At 41.9% G+C, this 27355-nt stretch overlaps 1 protein-coding gene across 1 annotated transcript in view; it reads right to left on the reverse strand.

The window, feature by feature from the left end:
- Positions 1-27355, reverse strand: part of EDIL3 (EGF like repeats and discoidin domains 3) — a 440325-nt gene that overhangs the window by 135655 nt on the left and 277315 nt on the right. The window contains exon 6 of the mRNA XM_034773693.1: positions 12774-12955. Coding sequence (XP_034629584.1) covers positions 12774-12955 — 182 coding nt within the window. The remainder of the gene's footprint in view (positions 1-12773; positions 12956-27355) is intronic.

Raw genomic sequence — 27355 nt, forward strand, 5'->3', positions numbered from 1 at the left:
TATTTCTATTGGTTGAAGGCACCTAGATACTTTTGAAAATCCGAGTAGGCACCTAATACCTCTTAAAAATCTGGTCCTAAGTGATTTGCCCAAAGTCACACAGTGAGTCTGTGGCAGAGCAGGGATTAGAACCCAGCACTCCTGAAAATTAATCCCCTACATAACTGCTAGAAATACCAGATCCACCCAGCCATTTCCCCTCATTTGATACTATACTGCACAGTTCAGTTTCTCTTCCCTTGTGAGTGATAACCCATGCCACTGTAAGTTTCTTTGGCCAAGGATATTTGGATGGGACACTATAACAAGGTGGCTTGCCCATGAGCAGGAGAGCTTGGGGCTAAGCCTGCCCTGATCACAAGGAGCCTCACCTGGGTGGAATCAGGTGATTTTATATAAAAGGCAGCAGGTGACTAATTGAAGGAGAGTATGGGAACAGGAGCAGAGGGCTGAGCTCCAGCCATAGAGGGCTGGGAACTGGCACTTCAGGTAGAGCTTCTAATTTTGGACTTTATGTTGAATTATTTTGTGATTAAGGACTTTGACTGTATCCACTATTAAACCAGCCCCAGAAAGGGGTGCTGTAAGGCACAAGAAATAGGGTTACCACCTTTCTAATGGCTGGGAACCGGACCTTCCCTTCCCGTGAGGACCTGCCCCCTGCCCTGCCTCTTCCCCTGAGGCCCCACCATGTTCTGCCTCTTCCCTTCAAGGCCCTCCCCTATCGCTTGCTCCTCTTCCCCCTCCCCCAGTCACTTGCTGGATTGTCTCCACATTCTCCCCTGCCCCAGCTCAACTCCCTGTTCTCTGGGGCTGGGATGGGAGCTGTTGCAGCCTGACAAGGAGCCTGCCTGGAGGTGGTAGGAGGCTCCAGCTGAGAAGGGGCTGGGGCAGATTAATGAGCCGGTGCTTCTGCCCACTCTGTGATAACTGGGCTTTTGGTGTCAGTCAGTACATCTGACTGGACACTGCCAGGTCCCTCTTTTGACCAGACTTCCCAGTTGAAAACTGGGCACCTGGCAACCCGGACACAGAAACTAAAAACTGGACTGTCTTGGTAAAACCCAGACTGGTGGAAACCCTAACAACAAAGCCTCTCTGGAGGACTTCAGGGACCTGTAAAGGGGAGGCTAACTAGAGGCCGGGCACTACAGAGGCACCTTCGGCCACAAGGGGGAGGTTGGGTAGTGGCCAGACTGTCTGCCACACTGGTGTAGTTGACAGGATCTCTAAAACCCCTTCTGTCAAGAAGGGAAGTAACAATGGTGCAGGAGCAGATAGCAAGATGGAAGAGATACCGTAGTACCTGGTATGACAACAGCAGACCCAGGCTGTCCTCTTGCAACTTCTGCAGGATCAGCAAAGGAAGTGCTATGGACAGCCCAGCATAATCAGCGGCAGAGTCAAGAGGCTCAGTGCTGTCGACAGGAGAGATACACGCTGCACTCCCCCGTTTCCAATGTGGGAAGCCAGGACAAAGGCATTTGAATGCCCCAGGTGGTGACCTGATTCCAGAGGATGGTTGGCCCAGAAATGGAGGAACACTGAAGCATGGATCCAGGGGGAAAGGAGATGACCTAAATGCTTTCAGTGTGGAAAGGCCAGGCACATTAGGAAGATCTGCACTGTGAAGAAGCTGCTGAGGAAAGCCCTGCAGAACAAGGAAAGATAATTCCCCAGTAAGAGAGGCCAAGTCAGAGAGGGTGCAGACCCAACACTGAGACCAGGGGAAGAAAAAAGGCAAAGCAGCACTCTGTAGAATGAGAATTCTATAGTGGGGGTGGGGGCTATGGGAAAGGAGTGGAGTGGTGGGTGGGGCTGGGGCGGAGCAGTCACGGGGGCTTTGGGGAAGAGGCGGGGGTGGGGCAGCGACGGGGGCAGCTTTCCTGGCCGGCTCAGCCGGCCAGTGGATTGGGCTGGTGCCCTACGTAGCTGTATAGTTTGTGTATGGGTAAGGATGGCCCTGGACATACATCTGGGAGCTGAGTAAGGGTGGATAATACAACGATGGCAGCACCTCCTACCATTGTCAAGAAGTGCAACACAGAGCTAAGAGGGGAGGATGTGAGATGGCTACTTTCTCTGGCTGAGAAGCACTGAGTAGAGCTGGCTGTTTTGGAAGGACAAGCTCACTGATAAGCTTCAGGCAACCTAGCAGAAAGGGATCACTTTCTCATCACGGTTAGCAAACTGGAAGAGGAATTGGAGACTCTTCAGGCCCAGACCCCAAAGCCAAAGGTGTCACTGAATGGGGAAAAACATTTCCAATTTCTCATCATATGTCAACCCCATTTACTTCTCTGGGGCCTCCTTCACTGTTGGTTTAATGATGGAGGAGTGGACAATATTTCCTGAGTGATACTATTCAATAACCAAAACTTACTTATGCACAATGCTTTCCATCAACAACCGACATTTACCTGCAGTTACCACCCAATAGCATGAGACATGGCAGGGGTTGGGTTTGAAGGACTGTCGCCTAGCAGAGCCCTTGTTGGAATTTGTGGGGGGATGATCTCTGGTAAGCTTCTTAGTGTGTGTGAGGGTTCTTTTATTGTTTTTAATATGTTTTACTCTGTGATGCTTTTATCTTAAGAATAAATGTGCTTGGTTAAAAGGATGTGTGATAACTTAAGTGCTAGCAATTATAGCTGTTCATAACCTTTGGCGAGAAAGCAAAGCACAGATGCTGGTCTGTTTAGGGAATTGTTGGTTTGCTGCGAATATTAGCGTGTAAGCAGGGAACTGTGCAGCCTGGAAAAGCCTTGGTCAGAAGGGAGAGTGAGGAACTGCGAGCCTAGAGTGAGTGCCCTGGGTGGAGCAAAAGTGAGGAAATATGGGTGCAATTGCCCTGAACTGTGACACTTTTTTCTTCCAGGTCATTGTTAAAAATGTTAAATGGCAAAAGGTCGAGAATCTATCCCTGAGGTCCCCAGTAGAAATACCCACTCAATGAGTCGTCCCTATTTACAATTACATTGTGAGAGATAACAGCCAGCTTTGAATCCATTTAATGTGTGCCATGTTAATTTAGTATATTGTAATTTTTTTCATCAAAATGTCTTGCTGATTAAAATGCCTTACAGATGTCTAAGAATATTCCATCAATACTATCACCATTATCGACAAAACTTGTAACCTTAAAAAAAAAAATCAAGTTAGTTTGGCAGGATCCATTTTCAACAATCCTATGTTGATTGGCATTAATTAAATATCCTACTTTAATTCTTTATTAATCAAATCCCTTATAAGGTGTTCCATAATCTTGCCCAAGGTCAATGTCAGGTTGACAGGAATATAATTCGCTGGGTCATTACATTTACCCTTTTAAAATATTGGCACAACATTGGTCTTCTAGTCTTCTGGAACTTCCCAGTGTTCCAAGACTTATTGAAAATCAACATTAGTGGCTGAGAAGCTCACTGGACCAACTCTTTTAAAACTCTTGAATACTAGTTATCTGGACCTGTTGATTTAAAAACATCTAACATTAGTAGCTGCTGTTTATCATCTGCTTAAGTTACTATTGGAATGGAAAATGTTTCACCATAATATAACTACATCACTTTCTACCCCTAAATATAGAAGAAAAATGTTTATTGTACATTTCTGTTTCTCTTGCATTATTATCGAAAAATCTTCCATTTCTATTTAGTTTTGGACCAATACCACTGTTAGAATGCTTTTTGTTTCTAATCTATTTTAGAAACTCCAATTTACTGTCCCTAACTGTGATGCCTATAGACGTCTCCTTGCGTACCTTTGCTTCCCTTATCAATTTTCTACAATTCCTAGTTTCTTGTTTAGATTCATTACTATCAGCTTCACCTTTCTTCCTTTTTTTAAATAGCTGCCTTCAGTTTCCCTCTAAACCAAATTATTATTTTAAAACCAGTACAGCTTTCTTTCTTGATTTTTGGGGATTGTAACTTTTTGGGCATTGAGCAAAGTGTTCTTAAACAATTCCCTCATCATTCATATTTTTTCAGTTTATTTTTTTCCTCTATTAGGGAGGTTCATTTCAGTATTTTAAGAGATAAGAGGTATGATCAAATAAAACTGGGATGGCTGCAGTAAGGGGCTAGCATAAGAAGATTAGAATACTTGAATGCTGATTAAGATTTTTTTTTTTTTGGTGAGAGGGGTGGGGGGTTTTGGGAGGACAAAACTTATATCCCAAGCCCATAAAACAGAGGGGCTAGCAATGATAAAGAAAACAGCTCTGATTTATAACTGGGATTTTACAAGAAAACAGTTAGCATTACTACAATAAGCAGAGACAATTTTGATCATCTCTAACCAGCAATTATTAAAATAAAAGTATAAAAATATGAATTTCTCCCCTTTTAATTAGAAACAATAATGTCTGTTATCACTAATGAAGCAGTAAGTGGTTAACATGGATGTTATATTATTAATATTCTAAACCTATAAGGAAAATCAAAGGTCAGCAGAACTTTATAAAAAGAGAGTGATGACTGAGTTTGCCTTTAATTTGCTTTCAAAAACATGGTCATTGACCCTTTAAATCGCCAGCCGATTACAAGCATTGTAGTGTCATCACTAATTACATGCCGGGAGCATAAATTTAAAATAGCAATTTCAGTTTTCAGTTCATCAGGAGAATGCAGGAAAATGAAATTGCATACTAATTAGTTCATGTGTGTCAGACACCTGAAAGATTAGGGGGAAAACTGCACTCATTACAAGTGAGTTATAAGCAAAGTACTCAAAACCTTTCACTTGACGGGCTGCATATAAATAAAGAAATTAAATGACAAAAGATAATGATGTTACAGACAAAAATAGCTAGGGTCTGAATATAATTATACTTTGTGGGACTTTGTCCATTGTATAACAACTTCCCTAAGAATTTTCTTTACATTGGAAACTATGATAAAGAAACACGCTACTGTTTTAGGTTCACTGAACCATATGTTAATATGTATCTATAAATGAGTTTCTTGTTTCATATCATTCTACCTAATCTTTGTGAAACATTTATTCAGTTTCTGAAGAAAAAAAAATTGCCAATCTGAGAGCCCAACTATTCCATCAATCAGACTACCATGAAGGTGATGCTCTGCATAGACCTCCTCCATCCTGCACACAGAGTGGATGAGGTCAGCCGATTCCACAGCACTGTGTTCTACCGCTCCCACCCTGGCCTACATCCCACAGGGAGCCTTCTTCAGGGGCAGCGCTTACAGGTGGGGAGGCAAAAAGGGGTGGGCTGAAGATGGAAGGAATGTTCCTCTTTTCCCCTTTCTCGCAAGAACTACAGGAAATTGGCCAGAAAGTTAGTAGATTCCAAGGCCAGAAAGGACCAATGTGATCCTCCTGTACAGAACATAGAACCATCCCAAAATAATTCCTAGAGCAGATCTTTTAGAACAAAATCCAATCTTGATTTAAAAATTGCCAGTACTAGAGTCTTGATAAATTGTGCCTATGGTTAATTAATCTCACTGTCAAAAATTTACATTTTATTTCCAGTCTGAATTTGTCTAGCTTAAACTTCCAGCCATTGGATTGTGTTATACCTTTCTCTGCTGAACTGAAGAGCCCATTGTTAAACATTTGTTCTGCATATAGGTACTTATAGACTGTAAAATCAAGTCACCACTTAACATAAGAATGGCCATACTGGGTCAGACCAAAGGTCCATCTAGCCCAGTCTTCTGACAGTGGCCAATGCCAGATGCCTCAGAGAATGAACAGAACAGGTAATCATCAAGTGATCCATTCCCTGGTGCTCACTCCCATCTTCTGGCAAACAGACACTAGAGCACATGCAACAAGCTTCACACTAAGTATGTAAAATAAAAGAATATTTTGATTTTTATTTTTGTACTTATATTATCCTTTTTTCTTTTTTATATTATACAGTTAAAAATACACATATATAAATATCAATTTAATACAGCTTTTAATATAGTGGATATGCAGAAAAACAGTCATGACACAGGTGGGCCATGTACTTTTTATAGCACGTTGGGGGACCTCAGAAAGAAAAAGGCTGCTCTAAGACACGTTTTCTAATAATTCTGATGGCTATTCTCTGAATTCCCTACTCTCAGATTTATCAACATCCTTCTTGAATTGTGGGCACCAGAACTGTATACAGTATCCAGCAGTGATCACACCAGTGCAAAGATAGAGGAAAAATAATCTCTTGCTCCTACTTGAAATTCCCCTGTTTATCCATCCTTGGATTGCATCAGCTTTTTTTGGCCACAGCATCACATTGTGAGCTCATGTTCAGCTGATTATCCACCATGAACCCCAAATCTTTTCAGAGTCACTGCTTCCCCCATATGGTCCCCCATTCTGTAACTATGACCTACATTCTTTGTTCCTAGATGTATGCATTGACATTAGCCATATACACAGCATATTGTTTGTTTGTGTCCAGTTTACCAATAGATCCAGATCACTGAGACAGTGACCTATCCTCTTCGTTGTTTACCACTCTAATTTCTGTGTCATCTACAAACTTTACCAGTGACAATTTTATGTTTTCTTCCTGGTCATTGATTAAAAATTGTTAAATAGCAGAGGGCCAACAACTGATCCCTGTAGGACCACATTGAAAACACTCCTGCTTGATGATGGTTCCCCACTTAACATTGCATTTTGAGTTAACTAACTTTTAATTCATTTAATGTGTGCCATGTTAATTTTATATCATTCTAGTTTTTCAATCAAAATGTCACAAGGTCTAATACGTTAGACTAATCTAAGTATATTATGTCAACACTATTACCTTCATCAACCAAACCTTTCATCTCATCAAAAAAACATGTCAATTTAGTTTGACAGGATCTATTTTTTCATAAACACAGGTTGATTGGCATTAATTATATTCTCCTCATTATTAATCGAGTCCCATATGAGCTACTCCATTATCTTGCCTGGGATTGATGCCAGGCCTATAACTACCCATGTCATGCCACTTTCACTTTTTAAAAATTGGCGCAATATTAGCTTTCTTCCATCTTCTGGAACTTTTCCAGGGCTTCCAAGACTTATTGAAAATTAACATTAATGGTCCAGCAATCTCCTTAGCCAGCTCTTTTAAAATTTTTGGCTTCAAGTTATCTGGACCTTCCAGTTTAGAAGTGTTTCCCTTGAGTAGCTACTGTTTAACATCCTCCAGAGATACTAGTGCAATGGAAAGAATGTCACAGTATGAGACTCTGTCTATTGTCTCCCTAAATACAGAACAAATATTTATTGAACACTTCTGCCTTTCTTCATTATTGTTGATAATTCTACCATTTCCATCTACTAATGAACGAATACCATTGTTAGTTTTTAAAATATATTAAGAACAAAGAAACCTCTTTGTCTGTACCTTTGCTGGCCATACATTTCTCCTTGTGTCGTTTTGCTTCTCTTATCAAGTTTCTACAATTCCTAATTTCTGATTCATATTAATTACTATCAATCATCCTTTCTTCCATTTGTTATACATTATTTTATTATTATTATTTGTTATAGCTACCTTCACTTTCTCTTCAAACCAGGTTGGTTTTTCAACTAGCACAGCCTTTTCCCTCAATTGTGGGATTGTAGCTTTTTGGGCATCTAGAAAGGTGTTCTTAAATTATTCCCAGTTATTATTCACATTTTTCTAATTAAATTCTTCTCCTCAGCTGACCTGACCCATAATTGTTTTCAGCTTTGTGAAATTGGCCCCATTAAAGCACCAAGTATATATGTATTACTGGTCTGGACTTTATTCTGCTTGCACATTATAAATATGATCAAGCCATGATCACTTTTACCTAAGCTTCCATTAATATTTATTTCTGTGGTCAGTTCCTCTTATCTGTTAGGACAAAGCCTAATAAAGTTAATGCAGTATCAGGCTATATTAACTTTCTCGTATCCTCCATATCTGCCTGTGAGCCTTCAATTCTAAGAAAGGTGCTAGACTGGCCTCCTATGGAGTCTATCCTCAGTTAAAGCTAGATAGTTCTTAGGCACAACCCTGCAGTGGAGGCAATACAGAACACCACCTCCCTTTGGTGAGCGCTAGGTGAGACCAGGGATTGCAATGCAAAAATAAAATAAATTCTCCCAGGCTCTTGTGCAACGGTGAGGTCTGAGACTCCTGCTGCTGCTCTCCTTTGCTCTCTAACTTCCCCCACTCTGTGCACCCATGTGAGGACCAGGCAATATCTGCCCCTTAATAAGTATTTTACTGGTCAGAGAATGAAACAGGGCTCCAATGCAAAGTACAATGCATCCATGAAATCTGATTTTCCAATGGTTCATATCTCTGAGAAATCAAAACCAATTTCCGGCAGAACCTCAAAGGCATTTCTCCTCGACAAGGACTGTTTCCCTTCCCAATTTAGATTTTTTTTTAATCCCCAGCTATTTTAACACTAAAGGTATTCAGAAAAATATTGCAAGATTTTTTTTATTTATTTTTATGGGAATAAAGTATTTTTATGTTCACTCTCCCCCCCTACTGAAAAGTAGCTCAACAATTTTTCTTTGGGTGCTAAAACAGAAGTTACCCTGGGGCAGAGATAAGCCCTGGAAAATTTCATTTCAATAAGTGAAGGTTTCAAAACGTTATGACTGACTGAAAACAGGTTATAATGGAAATGCTCAGGCAACCTTAACTATAGCTATCTCTAGTGCTCCAGCTATAATGAAACTATAGAAAATCTCTAGTCTTAAAAAATGCAACACTAGCTCTCAATGTTCACACTGAACTTCAATTATAATGTCTTTCCTGAAAAATCCACATTGTAAACTGCAGGGAACCTTATTTATGCCCAGGAAGAATGGTTGGATGGGATCTATTCCAGGTCTCTAGATAAACTGCTGCAGTTTCTAAGAATCACCACAGACATGACCACCTTTCATTCTACATGCAAGGGGGAGATGGAGGAACAAAATAAGAGAGTCATGTGAGATAGGCTAGGCACATTACTTACTTAATTATTGAAAGGCACTTAAATACTATGGTGATAAAAGTTGTATAAGAATCTGAATAGGATAGAATCAACACTATCTAGTATTACTGGTCAGCTCTGTGTTTTTGGGGAACCAGGGTGCAGTATCCAACCTGTCTGACTCACAAAGGACCCCCCAGCCTCTGCTTGAACCAAAGCCGATCAGAAGAAAAACTTACAAAAAGCAATGAAAAGGCAGTGGGGGATGCACCTAAAACCCTTGGACAAAGGTGACAGGATTAAGGAAACTCCCCTAGCTCATTTGCATCGAAGATGGGACAGGAAGGCATTTGTATGATCAGTTATAGTTTTCTAAACCTGACTTATCAAATTTAAGTTAGATTTAATATTGTAACTGTTTTGTTTGTTTGGCTCCCCTATGGTTATTATCTGGCAATAAATAACTTTCATGGTTAAACCAGTTGCTTCTCTTTTCCCCCCCTCGTGGGTGTCTTTTGGCTTTCTCATTCGCTCTGCAGCAACACTCTTCATACCTAAGCCAAAGATCCCTGCAGTGCCCAGACATCCTCTGGGGTTTGCTCATCAAGTGGGTTACTATCAGAACAATTGTAACATGAAAGTGGGGATAGCGACATGCTGAACCTGGGACATATGAGGATGGCAGTCTGGAAGTGCTGCTCGACCCAGCCTGCTCAGGCGTACTCTATTCCAGTGCAGTGCCCAGGGCATATGAGGGTGTCAGCTTGGAGGTGCTGTTTGACACAGCTTGGAGGTGCTGTTTGACCCAGCCTGCTGAATCCAAGGTCCTATGAGGATGACAGCTTGGAAATGCTGCTCAACCCAGCCTGAGTCCAGTGACATATAAGGGGTCAGCTTGGGAGTGCTGATTAACCCGGTCCTCTCAGACACTCTCTGTTAATGTGTGTGTGTGTGTGTGTGTGAGATTCTGCAGCTGGAAGAACCCAGCCCTGGGGAACCTAGGTCCTGCAGGATAGCTCCATTGGGAGGGAGCTATCAGAAGGGAGAAGTAGAGCTCCATACGAGAACACAAGTGACACAAGGAGTACATTGATAGAATTACAGAACACTAAATAAATGAGCTACCCCAAAGTAACGGGAAAATCTGCTAACACTAGACTGAGTCCTGATCTATAGATTATGTATTAATTCTATTGACTACTTAAGAATTCCCAGCTATCACTTTGAGAGTTGACAGGTTCTTGTCTCAAGATTAGGCCCAGTGTTATTCAAAGTACTATATAGTTGGAAACCCCGATGTGCACAGCAGTAACTCTCACACTATAGGAACTCTTCTATATTTACAAATAGTTTATTAATACATTTAATACAATCACAAACACTCCAACTGAGTAAGGTAGATAGAGATACTACAGAAAGTACATATGATTATCCATATACTCACACTATCCCTTGCAGAATAACTTGAAATATTAGCCACCATCTTCCTCATCACCATCACCTTCCTCCTCATCACCAGTGGCCATCATTCTGGCATCTTCCAAGGGCTACATTTCTCTCTCCTATTGCCCATAGGCTGGGATGCAACTTTTATAATATGTTATGCTGACACCACTATGTCTGTTGCATATTCAGCAGGGGTTTCTCCCCTCTTCCTTATGTGTATTTCCTCACCTTACTAATGTTGGTGTGTATGTCTCCTATAGGTTAGTATAGAAAAGATCTCAACTTATTATCATATATGTCAATTCAGTGCCACGGCATAATTGTGGTTAGTCATCTGTGGATGTTGCTTCCTGTTCCTGTGATTGATAGGTGTCATTATGGTCAAAATTCCCCCTTGCAAATTCTATTTTCAGTTCCCCAAAAGTTAGGGGAGACCATTAGGTCATTTATCTGTGCCAAAGTTCATAGGTCTCAAGCCTTATGCTAACTGCCGAAGCGAATGTCTTACAGGATACAGGTTCCCTGCATTACTGATTAATATACTAAAACAAAATATAATGAAGGCAAGGCAATGAAGATAATGAAGGAAAGCTAGCCCTATGGGCTACAGTCCTTAGAAGGACTGACTGGAAAACAAGAATTTCATTTCACACAAAAGACCTTGCTATATTTTTTTGTGAAAAAAATATATAAAAAGAGAGTGCCCCATGAATAGCTAACAGCCCAGTGATTAGGGCACTGATATAGGAAATGAGAAACCCGGGTTCAAGTCCACGCTCTGAATCAAGCAGAAAATCCCACTCTAGTTTACTGGAGCCAACTTCTCTAGTTTACTGGAGCCTAAAAGGACAATTTACTACTTCATGTTCCCATTTTACTTTTAAGTTAGGTTCTGACTCCAAGAACATACTTCTGCCCAATTCCCTTTTCTTTATTCTCTCCCATTCCTTCTCAATGTGTATATTCAGGAATTTCCAACTCCCTGCTGGACTTTATGGAAGGAAACAGATCTTAAGATGCTTAAGCTGTTTGTTTTTTCACTATGGAACTATAATAATTAATAATAATAAAACAACATAGGGTAAAATTTTCAAAAACTCTCTTGCTCCTGAATATCACAGGTAGTTTTGAAATTTTTACCTGTAAGAGATTTTGGACCTAAAATTTAGGTAAGTAGGAAAAGTGCATATAACACTTGTGAACATATATTTTATCTACTAGTCAGTAACTGTGCACAAAAGTAACACAGGGAGTCAATGTAAGAACTAAAATATCCCACATGGAAAAAAAACTATGCAATTTGCATGTGAATATTATTAAGCATATATTTTACATATTTTACTTGTATGAGACCATATAGATACTAACATGAAAGTGGCTCCTTTTATATGTTACATAGGAGAGTGGATTGTAACATATATTACCATGCAACAAGCTTTATTAGGTAACAAAATAGTTAAAGTAGCTAAATGCTAGTCCAATACATACACATAATTAAAAACAAAAAAAAACTATCTATAGAAATCACCAGCTAAGATTAGTTACAAATCTGATATCAAGCTTAAAACACTATTCCTTAACATATAGCCATCAGATTTGATATTCCACTCCTTTGCCACTTGTGTAGTCATGTACATCTGTGCAAAGTGAATCCACCTGTGCAAATAACTACACAATTTGCATGGTAATGAAATATATCAATTGAGTGGACGTTTCCATTTGCAACTTTCCAGAAATATTCTCTTCTGGGCAGAGATAAAGTATGGAGAATTTCAGCCCCCAAAAATATGTTTGAGCAAATTACAAACATTAGAAAATGGGATTCAAATAGAAGACATATTTCAATCTTAACTACAACAGTTACCACTGCATCTGTTATAATGCACACACTGACTTATTTTATGTGGGCATGTGTGTTACGTAGCTAGATGGAGAGGATACAAATAGAGGGTCCTACACTAAAGTCCCTTCTTGGGCAAAATTCCTAATAAAGCAGATGAGAATTTTTTCTGCATAAAGACTTCAGGATTGAGCCTATGGCTTTATAAATATCAAAGGCTGTCCATCAACAGCTGCTGCTGCTAAATTCTACTATAGCACTAATGAACAGAGATGTGGCATATCTGAAAAGCTGACTCTTTGATAAGAATCTGTTTTTATGTACAGAAGATTCTTACCCTAATACTCCATTGTAACTGTATGTTGTGTTTTTATATAAGATTTGTATATTTTACACACATAAAGAAGCTGAAATTAGGATCCTCTCCCACCACCCTTTAATCTAGGATGCATTTATGACAGTGAACAAGAATCCTGCTATTAGTTTACCACTTATCTTCATCAGTTTCTTAAATGACTCTGGCAATTGAGTCTAGGAGATTTTTTTTTTCCTCCCACAACTCCATCTGTTACCTGAATCCATGGCCATCTGTCATTTTCTGCAGCAGTCCAAGCATTTACAAGACCCTTCTTATTAAGTCGTGCATAGTACGGATACCATTTCTGGAGCCCAAAAAGAGCCCGATGGGTGGATGATGCAGTAATTTGTTGGTTTGATACAATTCCTCCTTCTATTCCCAAGGGGCCAGAGCATCCTGTGAATGAAAAAAGGGGAAAAATGAATACAACTGAAATGATTGGTTACTCAGATTCATGATTGACATACTTGGAATAGTGGTTAAATTAATCCAGGATGCTACTGGTTTCAAATATGTTATTAGCAGAAATTTAGAGCATCTGAGTAATACTGTACTATCAGCAGAATTGAGCAAACAGTGCAAAAAAATTGTCCGTGAATAGTTAATCACATTCAACGACTGATTAGATTTAGCTCTGCAAAAGATCTTCTGCAAGTTTGTGGGCCAAATATGTCTTGGGAATTTGAAACAGGACAGTAGAGAGCAGACATTTACAGGCATTGATCAGGACATGCAGTTGAGTGAACAACAGACACAGGGATGGATTGAAGTGGCCAGCTGCAATTTTATTAATTTATCACTGGGAAGTTGAGCTAGGCACCCACCCCCCTGCTCTCACATACCAGGCATTTAACTGGGTCTAACAGTGAGTTACTAGGCTCCCGCCATATACCAATAACTCAGGGTAAACCTTCCTCGCACCCCCCCAGGACTTACCTCACTTCTGAATTCTCTCTCCCTCTCCCTAAAATGAGGGGATAGATGTAAACAAGAAGGGACCTCAGTCTGCACAGAATTCACATGCCCCCTTCTCCTACAAGCACAAGGTCCACCAGCAAAATCTTGGGTCTCATTTACCTCTGGGAGCTGGCCCTTTTCTTTTAAGCTTTATCTGCACTAGCCACTGGGGGCAACAGCAATTAGCTTCATTGCATGCGCCCATCCTTACTGCCTGGCAACTATTTCTTGCCTGATCAAGCCCTTAAGGAGACAGAGTCAAATGTCAGCTTCTGGATGCAACAGATGGGCTCCATTAACCCTAAAAAGCTCAGCCCCTGTGTTGCAAGTGTCCCTGTGTGTGATCACTCAGCCACATGCCTACTAAATGATCCAGGCCACTTCACAGTTCATACTTTTCCAGATTGATGCAGGTTGACTCAACAGCTCCCCGCCAAATTCACCTTACAAGCATCTTTGATCAAATCAGAATATGCTCAGCCAACTCCACATCCTTCTGGATCCTAATTCTTGCAAGCACCAAGCTAACAGGGACAAGAGGCTTTTGAAAAAAATCTCAGGAGAGTTTACATAGATGGGGCAGATGGGCATCAAAGCCACTTAGTCCTGTGCCATCAGCCCAGCCAATAGGAAAGCAGAGGACTCAAGGAGGAGGGGGCCAGACTTATCCTGCCAAGCATGTGTTCTTGCAGTCTCTCCTCTTTCTCCTCCAGTATCCTGCTGTCCTATCAACATCCCCTCCTGTTGATCAGGGAGAAGGGAGACATTTTGAACCATATTTGCACATCTGAATGTAGGCATTTCCGCCTTAAGCATTAACTGAGAATAAATTCCTAAGCGTTATTTCTGTAAAATGCTTACTACACACCGTGATAAACTTACAAATAATTTAATTTAAACAAACAGTGGGGAGAAAATGACTATTGCAATTTGCTCCCCGAAGCCGTGGCAGGGAGACAGCACTGGTAGTCAATGGCAGCGTGATCTCAGGCATTATTATATATCACTGACAAATATAAAACAAATTGTAGTTGTAAGTTGACTTTAGGGTGAGGGCTAAAAGGCCTCTAAAATACTTTGAGGGGCTCCATGTTTATTGTTTTCCAAATGACAAAACCTGCTCACTGTACAACTACAAAAGATGCTGGATGAAATCCTGCCCTCACTGCAATCAATGGCACTGATCTCAACAGGACAGGATTTCACCTGTTATTTCTAACTGCCAGCCAAACTCAGTCTGCAATCTGGAAGCCTAGTTCTGTTTTTCTGGGTCATCCACCACCAACAATATAGATTCTGCAATTAGAGCTTAGTTAATAATTCTGTGGATGTTGCATGAATCAGAATGAAATTCAGTTCACTCTCCCACAGCTGTTTTGGCTCCACAGTGGTAACAGGAGGAAACAATAATAAAACCTTATCTTTGTCTCTGACAAAGGCAGACATGACAAAAAATGAACCTGAGAAGCCGAACTGTTAACGATGTGTCATTTTTACATAATAAAATCCAATTTGAAGGTTGACACATCGATTTCATTAGAAGGGTGAAATAATTTGTTAAAATAAGTCCATTGAGACTGAGAATTGTCACACTTTCAAGTCAGAAGAGGATTTTGAAAAAAAAAATATGGGGTTTCAAAAGTTAATATGTTTCTGATTTCTGCATAAAGAATTTAATTTCTTTATCAATTCGTAATTCAAATACAAAAAACAAAAACAAACCCAGCTTAACTGGTTCCAGTTTCCAATGAAATTAGGCATCCATGAGAGCAAGTGAATAGTGGGGGTGGGTGGAAGTCTAAAAATGGAGATGTTATTAAATTTAATTTCAGATTGGATAGTTATGCTTCTGGATATGGATCAGGGAGTCTGAGGAGGAAAGTTGAATATGCATCAATGAGCTGATGGAGGTTAACTTGAACTAGAAGCTTCAGATACGATATTGCATTTTGGCAGCCTTCACTCCGATAAATCATTGCCTAATGACATGTTATTCCTTTTTTACTTATCTAATGTGTTAAAATTTTACACCAATGTTAACTTTTCCCTTGCATATGTTAATTACGGGCAAACAGGTCAAATCCAATCCCCCAGATTTGAATCCTTTCAAATTTTCTGGAAAGGAGGAGGATGTTGATTCTGTAGCTTCAGATGCAACCAATCTGCATGGATTTGAGTCTGATGGAAGCTAAAGCTCGGGATGGAGATAAGACTTAATTCTGGATTCAGGGGACCACGTACAAGTACTGTCCTTGAATTGCTTCCTGCCTCACTTCCCAGCTCCCCATATGTTTAGGCTGGTGGGGAGTTGTAGGAGAGGAAGGTTTCCCTCTAGCAAATATGTTCATTTTGAGGCAGGTCTGCTCTATATTTTTTCTGGGACTTTTGCTATTTCAGTTGTAGATGTCCTGCTTGTCCTTATAGCTAGGGTCCTACCAAATTCACGGTCCATTTTGGTCAATTTCACGGTCATAGGATTTTAAAAATTGTAAATGTCATTATTTCAGCTATTTAAATCTGAAATTTCATGATGTTGTAATTGTAGGGGTCCTAACCCAGAAAGGAATCATGTTGGAGTTGCAAGGTTATTGTTTGGGTGGGTGGGGTGGGGGGGTGTTGCGGTAATGCTACCCTTATTTCTGCGCTCCTGCTGGCGGCGGCAGCGCTGTCTTTAGAGCTGGGCAGCTGGAAAGTGGCGGCTGCTGGCTGGGAACCCAGCTCTGAAGGTAGAGCCACCACCCACAGCAGCGCAGAAGTTGTGGTATGGTATGGTATTGCCACCCTTACTTCTGCACTGCTGCCTGCAGAGCTGGGCCCTCAGTAAGCAGCTGCTACTCTCTGGCCACCCAGTTCTGAAGGCAGCAGCTCAGAAATAAGAATGGCACTGTATGGTATTGTGACCCTCACTTCTTCGCTGCTGCTGGGGGTGATGGGAGGGTGCTGCCTTCAGAGCTGGGTACCAGGCCAAAAGCCACTGCTCTCTGGCTACCCAGATCTGAAGGTAGCTCAGATGTAAGGATGGCAATACCGCGACCTCCCTAAAATAACCCTAACCCTGCAACTCCCTTTTGGGTCAGACCCACAATTTGAGAATGCTGGTCTCACCTGTGAAATCTGTATAGTATAAGGTAAAAGCAGAAAAAGGAACACATTTCACAGTCCATGACATGCTTTTCATGGTCGTGAATTTCGTAGGACCCTACTTATAGCAAAATGCACAGGAGAGCATGCGGAGAAGCAGCCTCACTGTACAGAAAGTGTTCATATTGAAACTAGTTTACCACATACATATTGTATTATGTTGACTGACTACTGATAAGTTCATTGTGTGCTCCATTTTTCTGGCCAACGCTAGTGGTGGGGGTGGTATGTTTTCCCACTAGAAGTAAGACGAAAATAGTTTAAAGTGGAAAAGGCAATTATAATTTTATCTTTAATCAGTCAAAAATGAGCACAGGGAACCTGTAAAATGCTCCATAGTCTTATATTGCAGGAATCCCAAACCATGGGTAGTCTGGATTTTGTCCTTGGAAACCTAAAACAGGGAGGATTGAAATTTTTACAATAAGTTTTGGTAACATGGCCACCTGAGCCTGTCTGTAAATACAACAGGATCCTGCATTGTATGATCAGGACAGTACCGGGCCAGGGAACCATCTTTTTGTTCTGTGTTTGTACAGTGCCTAGCATAATGTGGTCCAGTCCATGAATGGGGCTCCTACCTACTACTGCAATATAAATAATCATAATAAATAGTTTTGTGAGGATCCCATGTTCTCTTTTGGAGCAAGTATTTATTGTCACCCAGGGATCTGGACCATTTTTTTAAATGGTTCAAATATTCACATACAAGTTTTTATGTGCAAACTGGTTAACTACATACACAACTGCAATGAATGTATTTGGGCCTGCTGATACATGTGCACTTACATTTTATGGCAAGAAATTCAGTTCTACTTTTACAAAGGTAGTTTCACTAATACTCCCCCGCTCCTCCCACCCCACCTGCAAGAGTCCTAGGGAGGAGCTCTGTTTACCTATCTCTCTAATCAGAGATGCCTTTGAGGGTCCACAGCCCTTCTCACAACAACAGAGATGTCTATATTCTCTCTGACTTTCCCAGTGCTCCTGGGAAGTCTTAAAATGAAATACAGAGAGGTCCCAGGGAAAAGTTAGTAGTATGCAGAGCCCTTGGCTACACTTGCGCGTTATAGCGCAATAAAGCTGCCAAGAGCGTCTACCTCACTCCCCGTCTATACTGGCAAGGCACGTAGAGCGCTCTGACTCCACGGCTGGAGCGCTCCTGGTACTCCACCTCCCTGAGAGGAATAACGCTTGTTGCACTCTCGCTGGAGCACCACGGCGCCAGTGTGGACACCTAATGCGCTCTGATTGGCCTCTGGAAGTGTCCCACAATGCCTGTTCTAGCCACTCTGGTCATCACTTTTGAACTCTGCTGCCCTGTCCTCAGGTGACCAAGCATCAGTCCCACCCTTTACCCTGGGAATTTTGAAAATCCCCTTTCTGTTTGCTCAGCCAGGTGTGGAGTGCTCTCAGCGCATTTTTCCAGGTGGCCATGCCTCCACGTGCCAGGCAATCCCCAGTATGGAGCAATGGCGAGGTCCTGGACCTCATCAGTGTTTGGCGGGAGGAAGCTGTCCAGTCCCAGCTGCGCTCCAGCCGTAGGAATTACGATACCTTCGGGCACATATCAAGAGCCATGATGGACAGGGTTTCTTTTCAGAAAGTAAGTTTTTAGGTACGGACTCTTTGGGTGAGGAGGGTAAGGGCTGCATGCATGCCTAGATGCGGAATAGTGCATTGATGTGGTCTATCACATCACGGCAATCGGCATCCTCAGCCAGAACATGGGCAATGCACCTGCACAGTTTTATTGGGAGAGCCAGCATGGTCCATGTCCCAGTCAGGCTAACATATCCGCGCCACTGTGCCGTGAGGTGCGGGGGGGACCATTGCTGCACACAGGCAAGCTGTGTACAGGCCAGGGCGGAAGCTGCATTGTAGAAGAAGACCCTCCCTTGCTTCCCTGGTCACCCTCAGCAGCGAGGAATCATTGCTCTCTCTGGTGTGTACAATGCTGCCTCTGTTAAGTGTTGCATTTTGCCTGTCTAGGTGCAACCTTGAGATCTCAGTCGTCATTCTTATCACCAGCCGACAGACTGAGAAGACTCTGGAAGAGGCCGCATAAAAGCAAAGAAGACATGCTGCATGAAGTCATGCAGCAGTCTGTAAATGAGAATCAAAAGGCACAGAAGTGGAGGGAGAGTGAAAGGAGGATCCACCAGGAAAATGCAATGCACCGGCGGCAAAGCACAGAACGGCTGATTAGCATAATGGAGCGCCAAACGGACTCTATCCAGGGCTCATCACCATGCAGGTGAAGCACTACTGTGCTCGTCCCTCTCTGCAGCCCTTGTCCCAAAACTCTTCCCCTTCTGGCCCCATGTCCCCTCCAATCCACTTTCCCCAACATCCGGGTTCTTACCGCCCCCAGCTGCCTCCTACACCCGTAGCTTCACCACCCACCCACAAAAACTATTACTCTTATCCACTGCATGCAACCCCCCCCAACATGCCTTATAGCCATCCTGAAGTGCAGCACTCCAGACAGGATTCGAGAGTATGAAATCAGGATATACTCAAGCCTATGAGTGAACCAGTCCCCACCCCACCCCCTTGCCCTTTTGGTATTTCTGTGTTACTTTGTTTTTTTTTTCAATAAATGAATTTTCTTTTCAATAAATGGAGCTTTTTCCTTTGAAAACATACTTTATTAGTGCATAAAGCAAAATATACCTTAGCCCAGGAAAGCAACAAGCACTGCAAGTCAGTGTACCAAACACAGTCACTGCACTTAACTCCCGTGCAGAGCACCAGACATTACTGGTGGCTTTCAGCCTCAAATTGCTCCTTCAAGGCATCCCTAATCCTTGCAGCCCCATGCTGGGCCCCTCTAATAGCCCTGCTCTCTGGCTGTGCAAATTCAGCCTCCAGGTGTTGAACCTCCAAGGCCCATGCCTGAGTGAAGCTTTCACCCTTCCCTTCACAAATATTATGGAGGGTACAGCACGTGGATATAACCGTGGGGATGCTGTCTTCAGCCAAGTCCAGCTTCCCATAAAGAGAGCACCAGCGGCCCTTCAAACAGCCAAAAGCACACTCCACAGTCATTCGGCACCAGCTCAGCCTGTAGTTGAACCATTCCTGGCTGCTGTCCAGGCTCCCTGAGTAGGGTTTATGAGCCATGGCATTAAAGGGTAAGTGGAGTCTCCAAGGATCTCAATGGGCATTTCGACTTCCTCTACGGTGATCCTCTGGTCTGGGAAAAAAGTCCCGGCTTTTGCAGCTTCTTGAACAGGCCAGTGTTCCGAAAGATGTGTTAACGCCAGCCTGCGTTAATGTCAATGAAATGACCACGGTGATCCAAAAGTGCCTGGAGAACCATGGAGAAATACCCCTTTCGGTTAACGTATTTGGAGGCTAGGTGGGCTGGTGCCAGAATAGTAATATGCGTCCCATCTATCGCCCTTCCGCAGTTAGGGAAACCAATTTGTTCAAAGCCAGCCACAATGTCATGCACGTTACCCGGAGTCACAGTTCTTCTAAGCAGGATGCGATTAATGGCCCTGAAAACTTGCATCAACACAATTCCAACCATTGACTTTCCCTCTCCAAACTGGTTAGCGACCGATCAGTAGGTGTCTGGAGTTGCCAGCTTCCAGATTGCAATAGCCACCAGCTTCTCCACCGGCAGGGCAGCTCTCAATCTCGTGTCCTTGTGCCGCAGGGTGGGGGTGAACTACTCACACAGTCCCATGAAAGTGGCTTTTCTCATCCGAAAGTTCTGCAGCCACTGATCGTCATCCCAGACTTGCAGGATGATGTGATCCCACCACTCAGTGCTTGTTTCCCGAGCCCAAAAGTGGTGTTCCATGGTGGAGAGCATGTCTGTGAATGAGACAAGCAATTTTGTGTCATATGCGTTACGTGATTCGATATCGTCGGACTTCTCACTGTCACTTTGGATCTTAAGTAGTAACTCGACTGCCAAATGAGACGTGCTGGCAAGACTCGTCAGCATGTTCTGCAGCAGTTCAGGCTCCATTCCTGCAGACCGAAAGGGAAGACAAAGCGTGCTCTGCACAGAAACCGTTGAAAGATGGCGCCAAATGTGGACAGAAACACAGGGATTGCTGGGATGCGAAGCGATGCATCACGGGGCGTTGGGACAGGATCCAGAATGACTCGCACCCCACACCTCCTTCCCACAAGCCACAGCGCCAGAATGGGAAAAGGTGCTCTGTGGGAAGGCTGTCCATAATGCACTGCTCCAAATGCTGCTTCAAGTGCTGTGAATGTGGCCATGCCAGTGTGCTTACAGCTGTCAGTGTGGACAGACTGGAGCGCTTTCCCTGGTGCGCTCTCCGAAGGCTGGTTTAACCCAAAGCGCTCTACAGCTGCAAGCGTAGCCATGACCAGATACCTTACAAATGAAAAGACAATAGGCTGAACTTCAGCTGGTATGAAAGGGTACAGCTCCACCCAGTCAATGATGACCCATTTACATCAGTTAAGAATCTTGCTCAAGGTATTAATCAAACCAAGCCGAAACTAATAATGAAACAAAGAAAAAAGCAGCATTTTGCTTTGGAATGAGAAGTGAGTAAAGGTTTGGCCAGTTCTTATTTGCAGTGCACACCTTGCAAGTGGACCATTAAAGTGGGTGTGGGGAAACTTAACTGAGAATTTCCTAGATCTTCATGTTTTACTTCTCAACCTTAACTTTGCATCAAACAGTGATCTAGCTCTGGGGATAACAGGAATAGTAAGAGGTTAACTTCTGGATTAGGCACCAGAAGTGTAACTACACAGAGTAGTGCTCACAGATTGGATATTCAAAAGTGCTGAGCATTAGAACTAAACGAATAATTGATTTTTTCGAATCGGTGGCCAAATAAAAAAAAATAGGTTTGTTTCTAACTGACATTGATGTTTTTATTTTTGTTTTTCTTGACTAAACCAAAAACTTTTTGTTCTGTTTGATTCAAAATTATGTTTCTGAAACTAAATGTAAACTCAACATGAAGTGTCAAAATGATTTGTTTAAAAAATATAAAAACAAAAATGTTTTGATATTTCTGATTTTTTTTCTTCGCTTTTTTTTTTGCGGAAACTATTTGTCAAATTAGTTCTGAATTTTTGAATAATTTCTGTGCCCCCCAAAATGCATATTTCAGTGAATTTACTACTGAAAAATTTTGCCCAGGTCTACTGAGCATTGCCATAAGTCTGCTCCCACTCAGCTGAGTTCAGTGGGAGCAGAGTTAGGCCAGTGCTGAGTGCTTTGGAAATTCCAGCTACATTATGAAAATGGGAAGAGCTCCCTCTATATAGACATGGAAAGAGTTACAAAGACAATCATACAAACCTGGACAGTTTGTGCAAAGTATGAGAAAAGTCACTTGAGGGGCCATACATTTACCTTGATCTGTGACTAGAACATCTGCCTACATTGCTGATGTAAATATGGAGTTATTTGGGGGATTTGAGATCAGCCCCAGTATATGGACCTAAGGATTTAATATGTCTCTTCAATGTGAGGGACAACCAAGGGTAGGGAATCACCTTAAATGCTTGAATGACACGGACGGAGACATTTTGTTCTTACTAGGAAGCTAATTAGTATATTTAGGGCTCACTTGTGGTTCATCCTATGCAGATGTGCTAGTGGGGTCATGCAGTATGTTCTCTTCCCAGAGCAGGAAACAGCTACAATCTGCCTCCTACTGCTGGAAAGAGAAAGGTTAGAAATACCAGTCAGTACTGCGGGCAATGCTCCATGTTCCAGGGAGAAGAGTGTCTGGGAGCATAGGTTCCATGCACTGTGTCAGCAATCAAGACCTGGTCCCTACATATACTGAGTTCCAAATACAGTGGGTTTGGCCTTAGCAGATGTGTTTTCAAAACCAGAACATACTTGAGATTGAGGACTCTCAGACTGCCCATAAATGTGTCTCCAGTTTTATAGTAAATAGGGATGTCTGATTGCTTTGCTAATCATAAGTAGCCCTTGTGAATAATCTTTATTTGGAACCATGTTTGCTTGATATGTGTGAATCAGTACTGGAGATCCATGTGAAATTTTAACAAGAGGGTATGTGAATTTTCCTTCTTAAATTGAAGGCAGTTAAATTACCAAGTATAGACAGTGGTGCAAGTAGAATTTCAGTACACTGTGCATAGGCAACTCAGGGGAGGGACACAAAGTGGGGCACCAGCTAAAGGGGAGGCATGTGACTTCCCACGTGACTCCTCCCTGCCACACCCCCAACCTGGGTCCCCCATGCTCTCCCCATCCCACGTTACCTGGGAAGGGGAAGGGGGAAGTTCTGTCCTCCCACTGTGTCAGAGACTTCTGAACCACATGGTTCTCCCAGGAACCTCAGCGACGAAAGTAACAGCTCCTCCAGCGTGGCTGTACAGACCCCAAACAGGAGGTGCAACTGCAAGGAAGGGCTGGAGGTTGGACTGCCCTGCTTGTGGAGGTGCCGGCATGGGGCTGCCCAGCAGCCCCACGTTCTGCTCCTCTGTCTTTCTGGTATGGCATACTGGCAATAAATATCTTAATGGTATGGTGTACCATATCATACCACCCTACTTGTAACACTGAGTACAGCACTTACTACGCTTCATCAACTATGACCATATACCATCAGAATTATATGTTTTCTCTAGTTTTTTTGAGCTTACGCCTAAAACCCACAGCTAATTTCTATGTCCAGGGAATATTTACTTCACTGTATATATTTCTTATTGTAATTGCACTTGTCTTGATTTGCCAAATTGTGCTTTGTTAATTTGTTTAAGGCCATGTCTACACTTACAAGCTTACAGAGGCAGAGCTGTACTGATACAATTGTGCTGCTATAAGATCACTCGTGTCGTCACATTATGCCAATGGGAGATAGTTCTCCCATTGACATAATAAAACCAGCTCAACCAGCAGCGGTAGCTATGTTGACAGGAGAGCATCTCCCGCTGACATAGTGCTGTGCACATGAGAAATTATGCTGGCAAAACTTATGTCACACAGGGGTGTGTTTTTTCACACCTTTGAGTGACAAAAGTTTTGCCGACATAAGTGTTAGTGTAGACATGTCCTAAGAATAAGACCCAAAATTCACAATTTGTAAATGAAAAATCCTAAAATACAACATTGGAGATTTTTTAACTTCACTGTGCATTCCAAAACATACCAAAATGAAACACATAGCAAACATTAGACTAGATATTCATTTCTAGATAAAGAGAGCAAGGCATATAGAGCAATCATAGACACATTTGCATGTGCAGTTATAAGATCCACATTTAGACGGTTATTGTTATCCAAGGTAATATTCAATAACATTTAGATATTTTCAATTCCACCTTTTAAGACCATTCAAGAAAGAACAGATCACACAGATAAATCCTCCCATTACAGAGGCACATCAATTCTATTAGCATAATGGAATGATTGGTCCATCTATTATTGAAACAAAAAATAGTTTAATTACACTTTTGGTTGGTGTTATAAAAGGTGAAGGGACAAAATTCTACTCTTAGATCGAGATCTCATCTCGTGTGCTGTATTTTCCCATATTCTGTTTCTTCAGGAGAAGAACATTAGCCAAGATCTGAGATCAGATATTTGCATTCAAAGAACATGGAGGTGCCTTATAGTTAAAGTTCTCTCAGAAATTGTTGAGTAGTTCAGAAAAATAAACTCAGTTGTGAATTATTTTAAAATCATGTTTGAAGACAATCTGTTTTAATTTGTGCAAGTGCTGTAAAATTCTAGTTTCCATTATGCAGTTGCAGTTTGTTCTGACAATTCTCCCTAGATAAGTTACAGCTAACAAAAACAAAAGAAATATGAGTTATAGTATTAATTGTGAAAATCCTTGTGCTTTAGCTCAATGTATGCAAATTTTATTTTATTTTATTTTGTTGGGCAAATGCAGAATTTTGCAAAAGCAACATTTTATTTTTTCTTTCTGGTAAACAATGATTCTCAACAAACTTACTTCTGAAAAATCTTAGCTGAAGCTCACCATACATCAAGTTTATGTCAACTATTTTGCATCATGGGAGTATTGGTAATAGGACAACTGCTGCACAGGATTTGCAGTTTGAGTCACAGTTTAGATATTTTAAAGATTGCTTTTCTTTTTCTGCAAATTAAGATCTAAATGAGTCTATTTAGTGCTCAGATGCTATGACATGCTGTTGGGTACTAGAAGTGAAAGAAGGAAAAAAACAACCCAGAGCGTTTGAAGATTCTTCTCTTTTTAAACAAAGCTGAGGTACATTTTTTTCCCAGACCTTATACAAGCTGTACACACTCTCCCTCTCTCTCTCTCTCTGGGCACCTCCCTATTACAATCCAAAGTTAATTTAACAGAATTCATGACAAGATGAGAAATTGGAGCCTCAGAGGGAGGCAATTGCTTCACTAAAGTGAATCTGTGCAACTCAGGCTGGTCAATGCCTGTCATAAAGTAGGCATGCACTTTTATGAGTTAATGCTGTCATATCAGAGTCTGACAGTAAAGCCTGATAAAAAAATAAAGCATGTGAAAGTTGCATAGCAGGTTCATGATGTAGAATACGGTTAGGAAGATTTTCTCATCTGGAGCTGTTACTGGAATAAAAAAGTCAGTGGCAAAATACCAACTCCACCAATATGTTTTAATCCCTCTCAGACACCTAGTGTACACCGAGTGCAGAACCACTCTTGCTTCTCTTACACTCATTAAAAATAAACCCACACACGCAAACACTATGTACAGAATTCACAAATTCAAAGGAATGCCAATAAACCTCATGGCCATGAATTGAATCAAGAAACTGTAGGAATTAATGTAAATATACATCCTCAAAAACCTGAAGAGCTGAGTACCAATTTACCCTTTTAATTCTCCTAATAACCAGCATCAGTTTGGAATGAAGATAAGCACTAAGGGGGTTGCTTTAGCATATAAGAAGACAGCTACAACAAGAGCACAGGATATCACCAATATGAATCAAGAAACAATTGGCCATCTTTCCAGGTTTCACCTCTAGAATACAGGGCTTAAGGATCTAGTGGCCATCCTAGTCACAGATTGGGCACCACTGCCCAAATCATCCACAAAGGTAAATTCCATTATCATCCACCAACTAAACCAAACCAAACAAGTACTGTCCCATTTGTGCCAAAAATTGCTTTATGATATTTTCAGATAGATATTAACATAGAAAAATGCTATTGATTTATAATCTTAGTAGGTGAAGGGGCAAATCTTTTTAGGAATGATTGAAGAGAGAATAATAATAGTAATAAGCAAAGAAATAAAGGGGTAAGTGTTAGTTCACTGGACAAACATGTTTACTTGAGTGGATTTAATGCTGACTTCTATAATTTATTTCAAGCTTGAACTTAAGCAAAACCTCCAAATGGTTTAAATGTTGCTTGAAAGTGTGTAAACTATGCCCTTGCAAATAAGAGAATAAGATTTCTTGTTACTTAAGATAAAGTATGGCTGATTATGCAGCATGAATACACAGCTTTCATTTATTTGGTTGGTATATCTCCAGAAAATGTAATAAAAAACAAACAGATTTAAAATGGAAGGTATGCAAAAAACAAATTTATTTTAGACATTTGCAGTCCTCTCTTCCTCCAAGCACCTCATTTTGTGGAGTGAGATTACTCTGGCTGTTCTTAGCACAGCATGGTAATTATGCTGACCACAAAGCCTGACAATGGGATTACAGATGACCTCCAATATTGCAGTAATTAATGCTGATTCATGCATAAACTTTACTCTGTGCAATTTAGACTGCAGCCTTTCCCCCACTCCTACAGTTTGTATTTTATAGGATACCACTCTTCAGAGAACAGTAATATTTTAAAGGATCTGATTAGATGGTTAGGAACAATAATTTCCGTAGTTTTTTACAGTTTCCATCCATATTCAATATATATGATGGACTGCTGATGTGGGAATGTCTAAATCCACAGAACACTAAAATCCTCTCCCCTGTACAAAGATAGAGAAAACAGGTTTTGTGCAGGAGAGTTCTGTAGTGGTTTGAATCCTCCCTTCCTTGGTCTGCTGTGTAGTAGTGAAACTGCTTCATCGCTACAGTAACTTCTGCAGCAACTGAACCCCTATGGGTAGGAGAGACTTGCATATTTGTTGGTCCTTTAGTTATGTCCCATACCTCCCAGCCCTCCTTTAGTACTCAAGACTACTGTACATGGAACCAACACAGAGCACATAGGGCCAGACTTTTTAAAAAGTATTTAGGTAGGGTTACCATATTTCCACAAGCAAAAAAGAGGACACTGGGGGGGGAGAAGCCCTGCTCTAGCCCCGCCCCCATCCACTCCCTCCCACTTCCCACCCCCTGATTGCCCCCCTCAGAATCCCCAAGCCACCCCCCGCTCCTTGTCCCCTGACTGTCCCCTCCTGGGACCCCTGCTACTAACTGCCCCCTAGGATCCCACCCCCTATCTAAGCCGCCCTGCTTCTTGTCCCGACTGCCCCCTCCTGAGAACCCCCTACGACCCTACCTGTCCCCTGACTGCCCCGACTCTTATCCACACCCTCACCCCATATTCACACCCCTGCCCCCAGACAGACCCCCAGGACTCCCATGCCCTATCCAACTGCTCCCCGCCCCCTGACAGCCCCCCCAGAACCCCAGACCCATCTAACCCCCCCTGCTCCCTGTCCCTGACTGTCCCAACCCCTCTCCACACCCCCGCCCCCTGACAGCCCCCCCAGAACC

This window comes from Trachemys scripta, chromosome 6 (assembly GCF_013100865.1).
Source record: "Trachemys scripta elegans isolate TJP31775 chromosome 6, CAS_Tse_1.0, whole genome shotgun sequence".
Taxonomy (NCBI): domain Eukaryota; kingdom Metazoa; phylum Chordata; order Testudines; family Emydidae; genus Trachemys; species Trachemys scripta.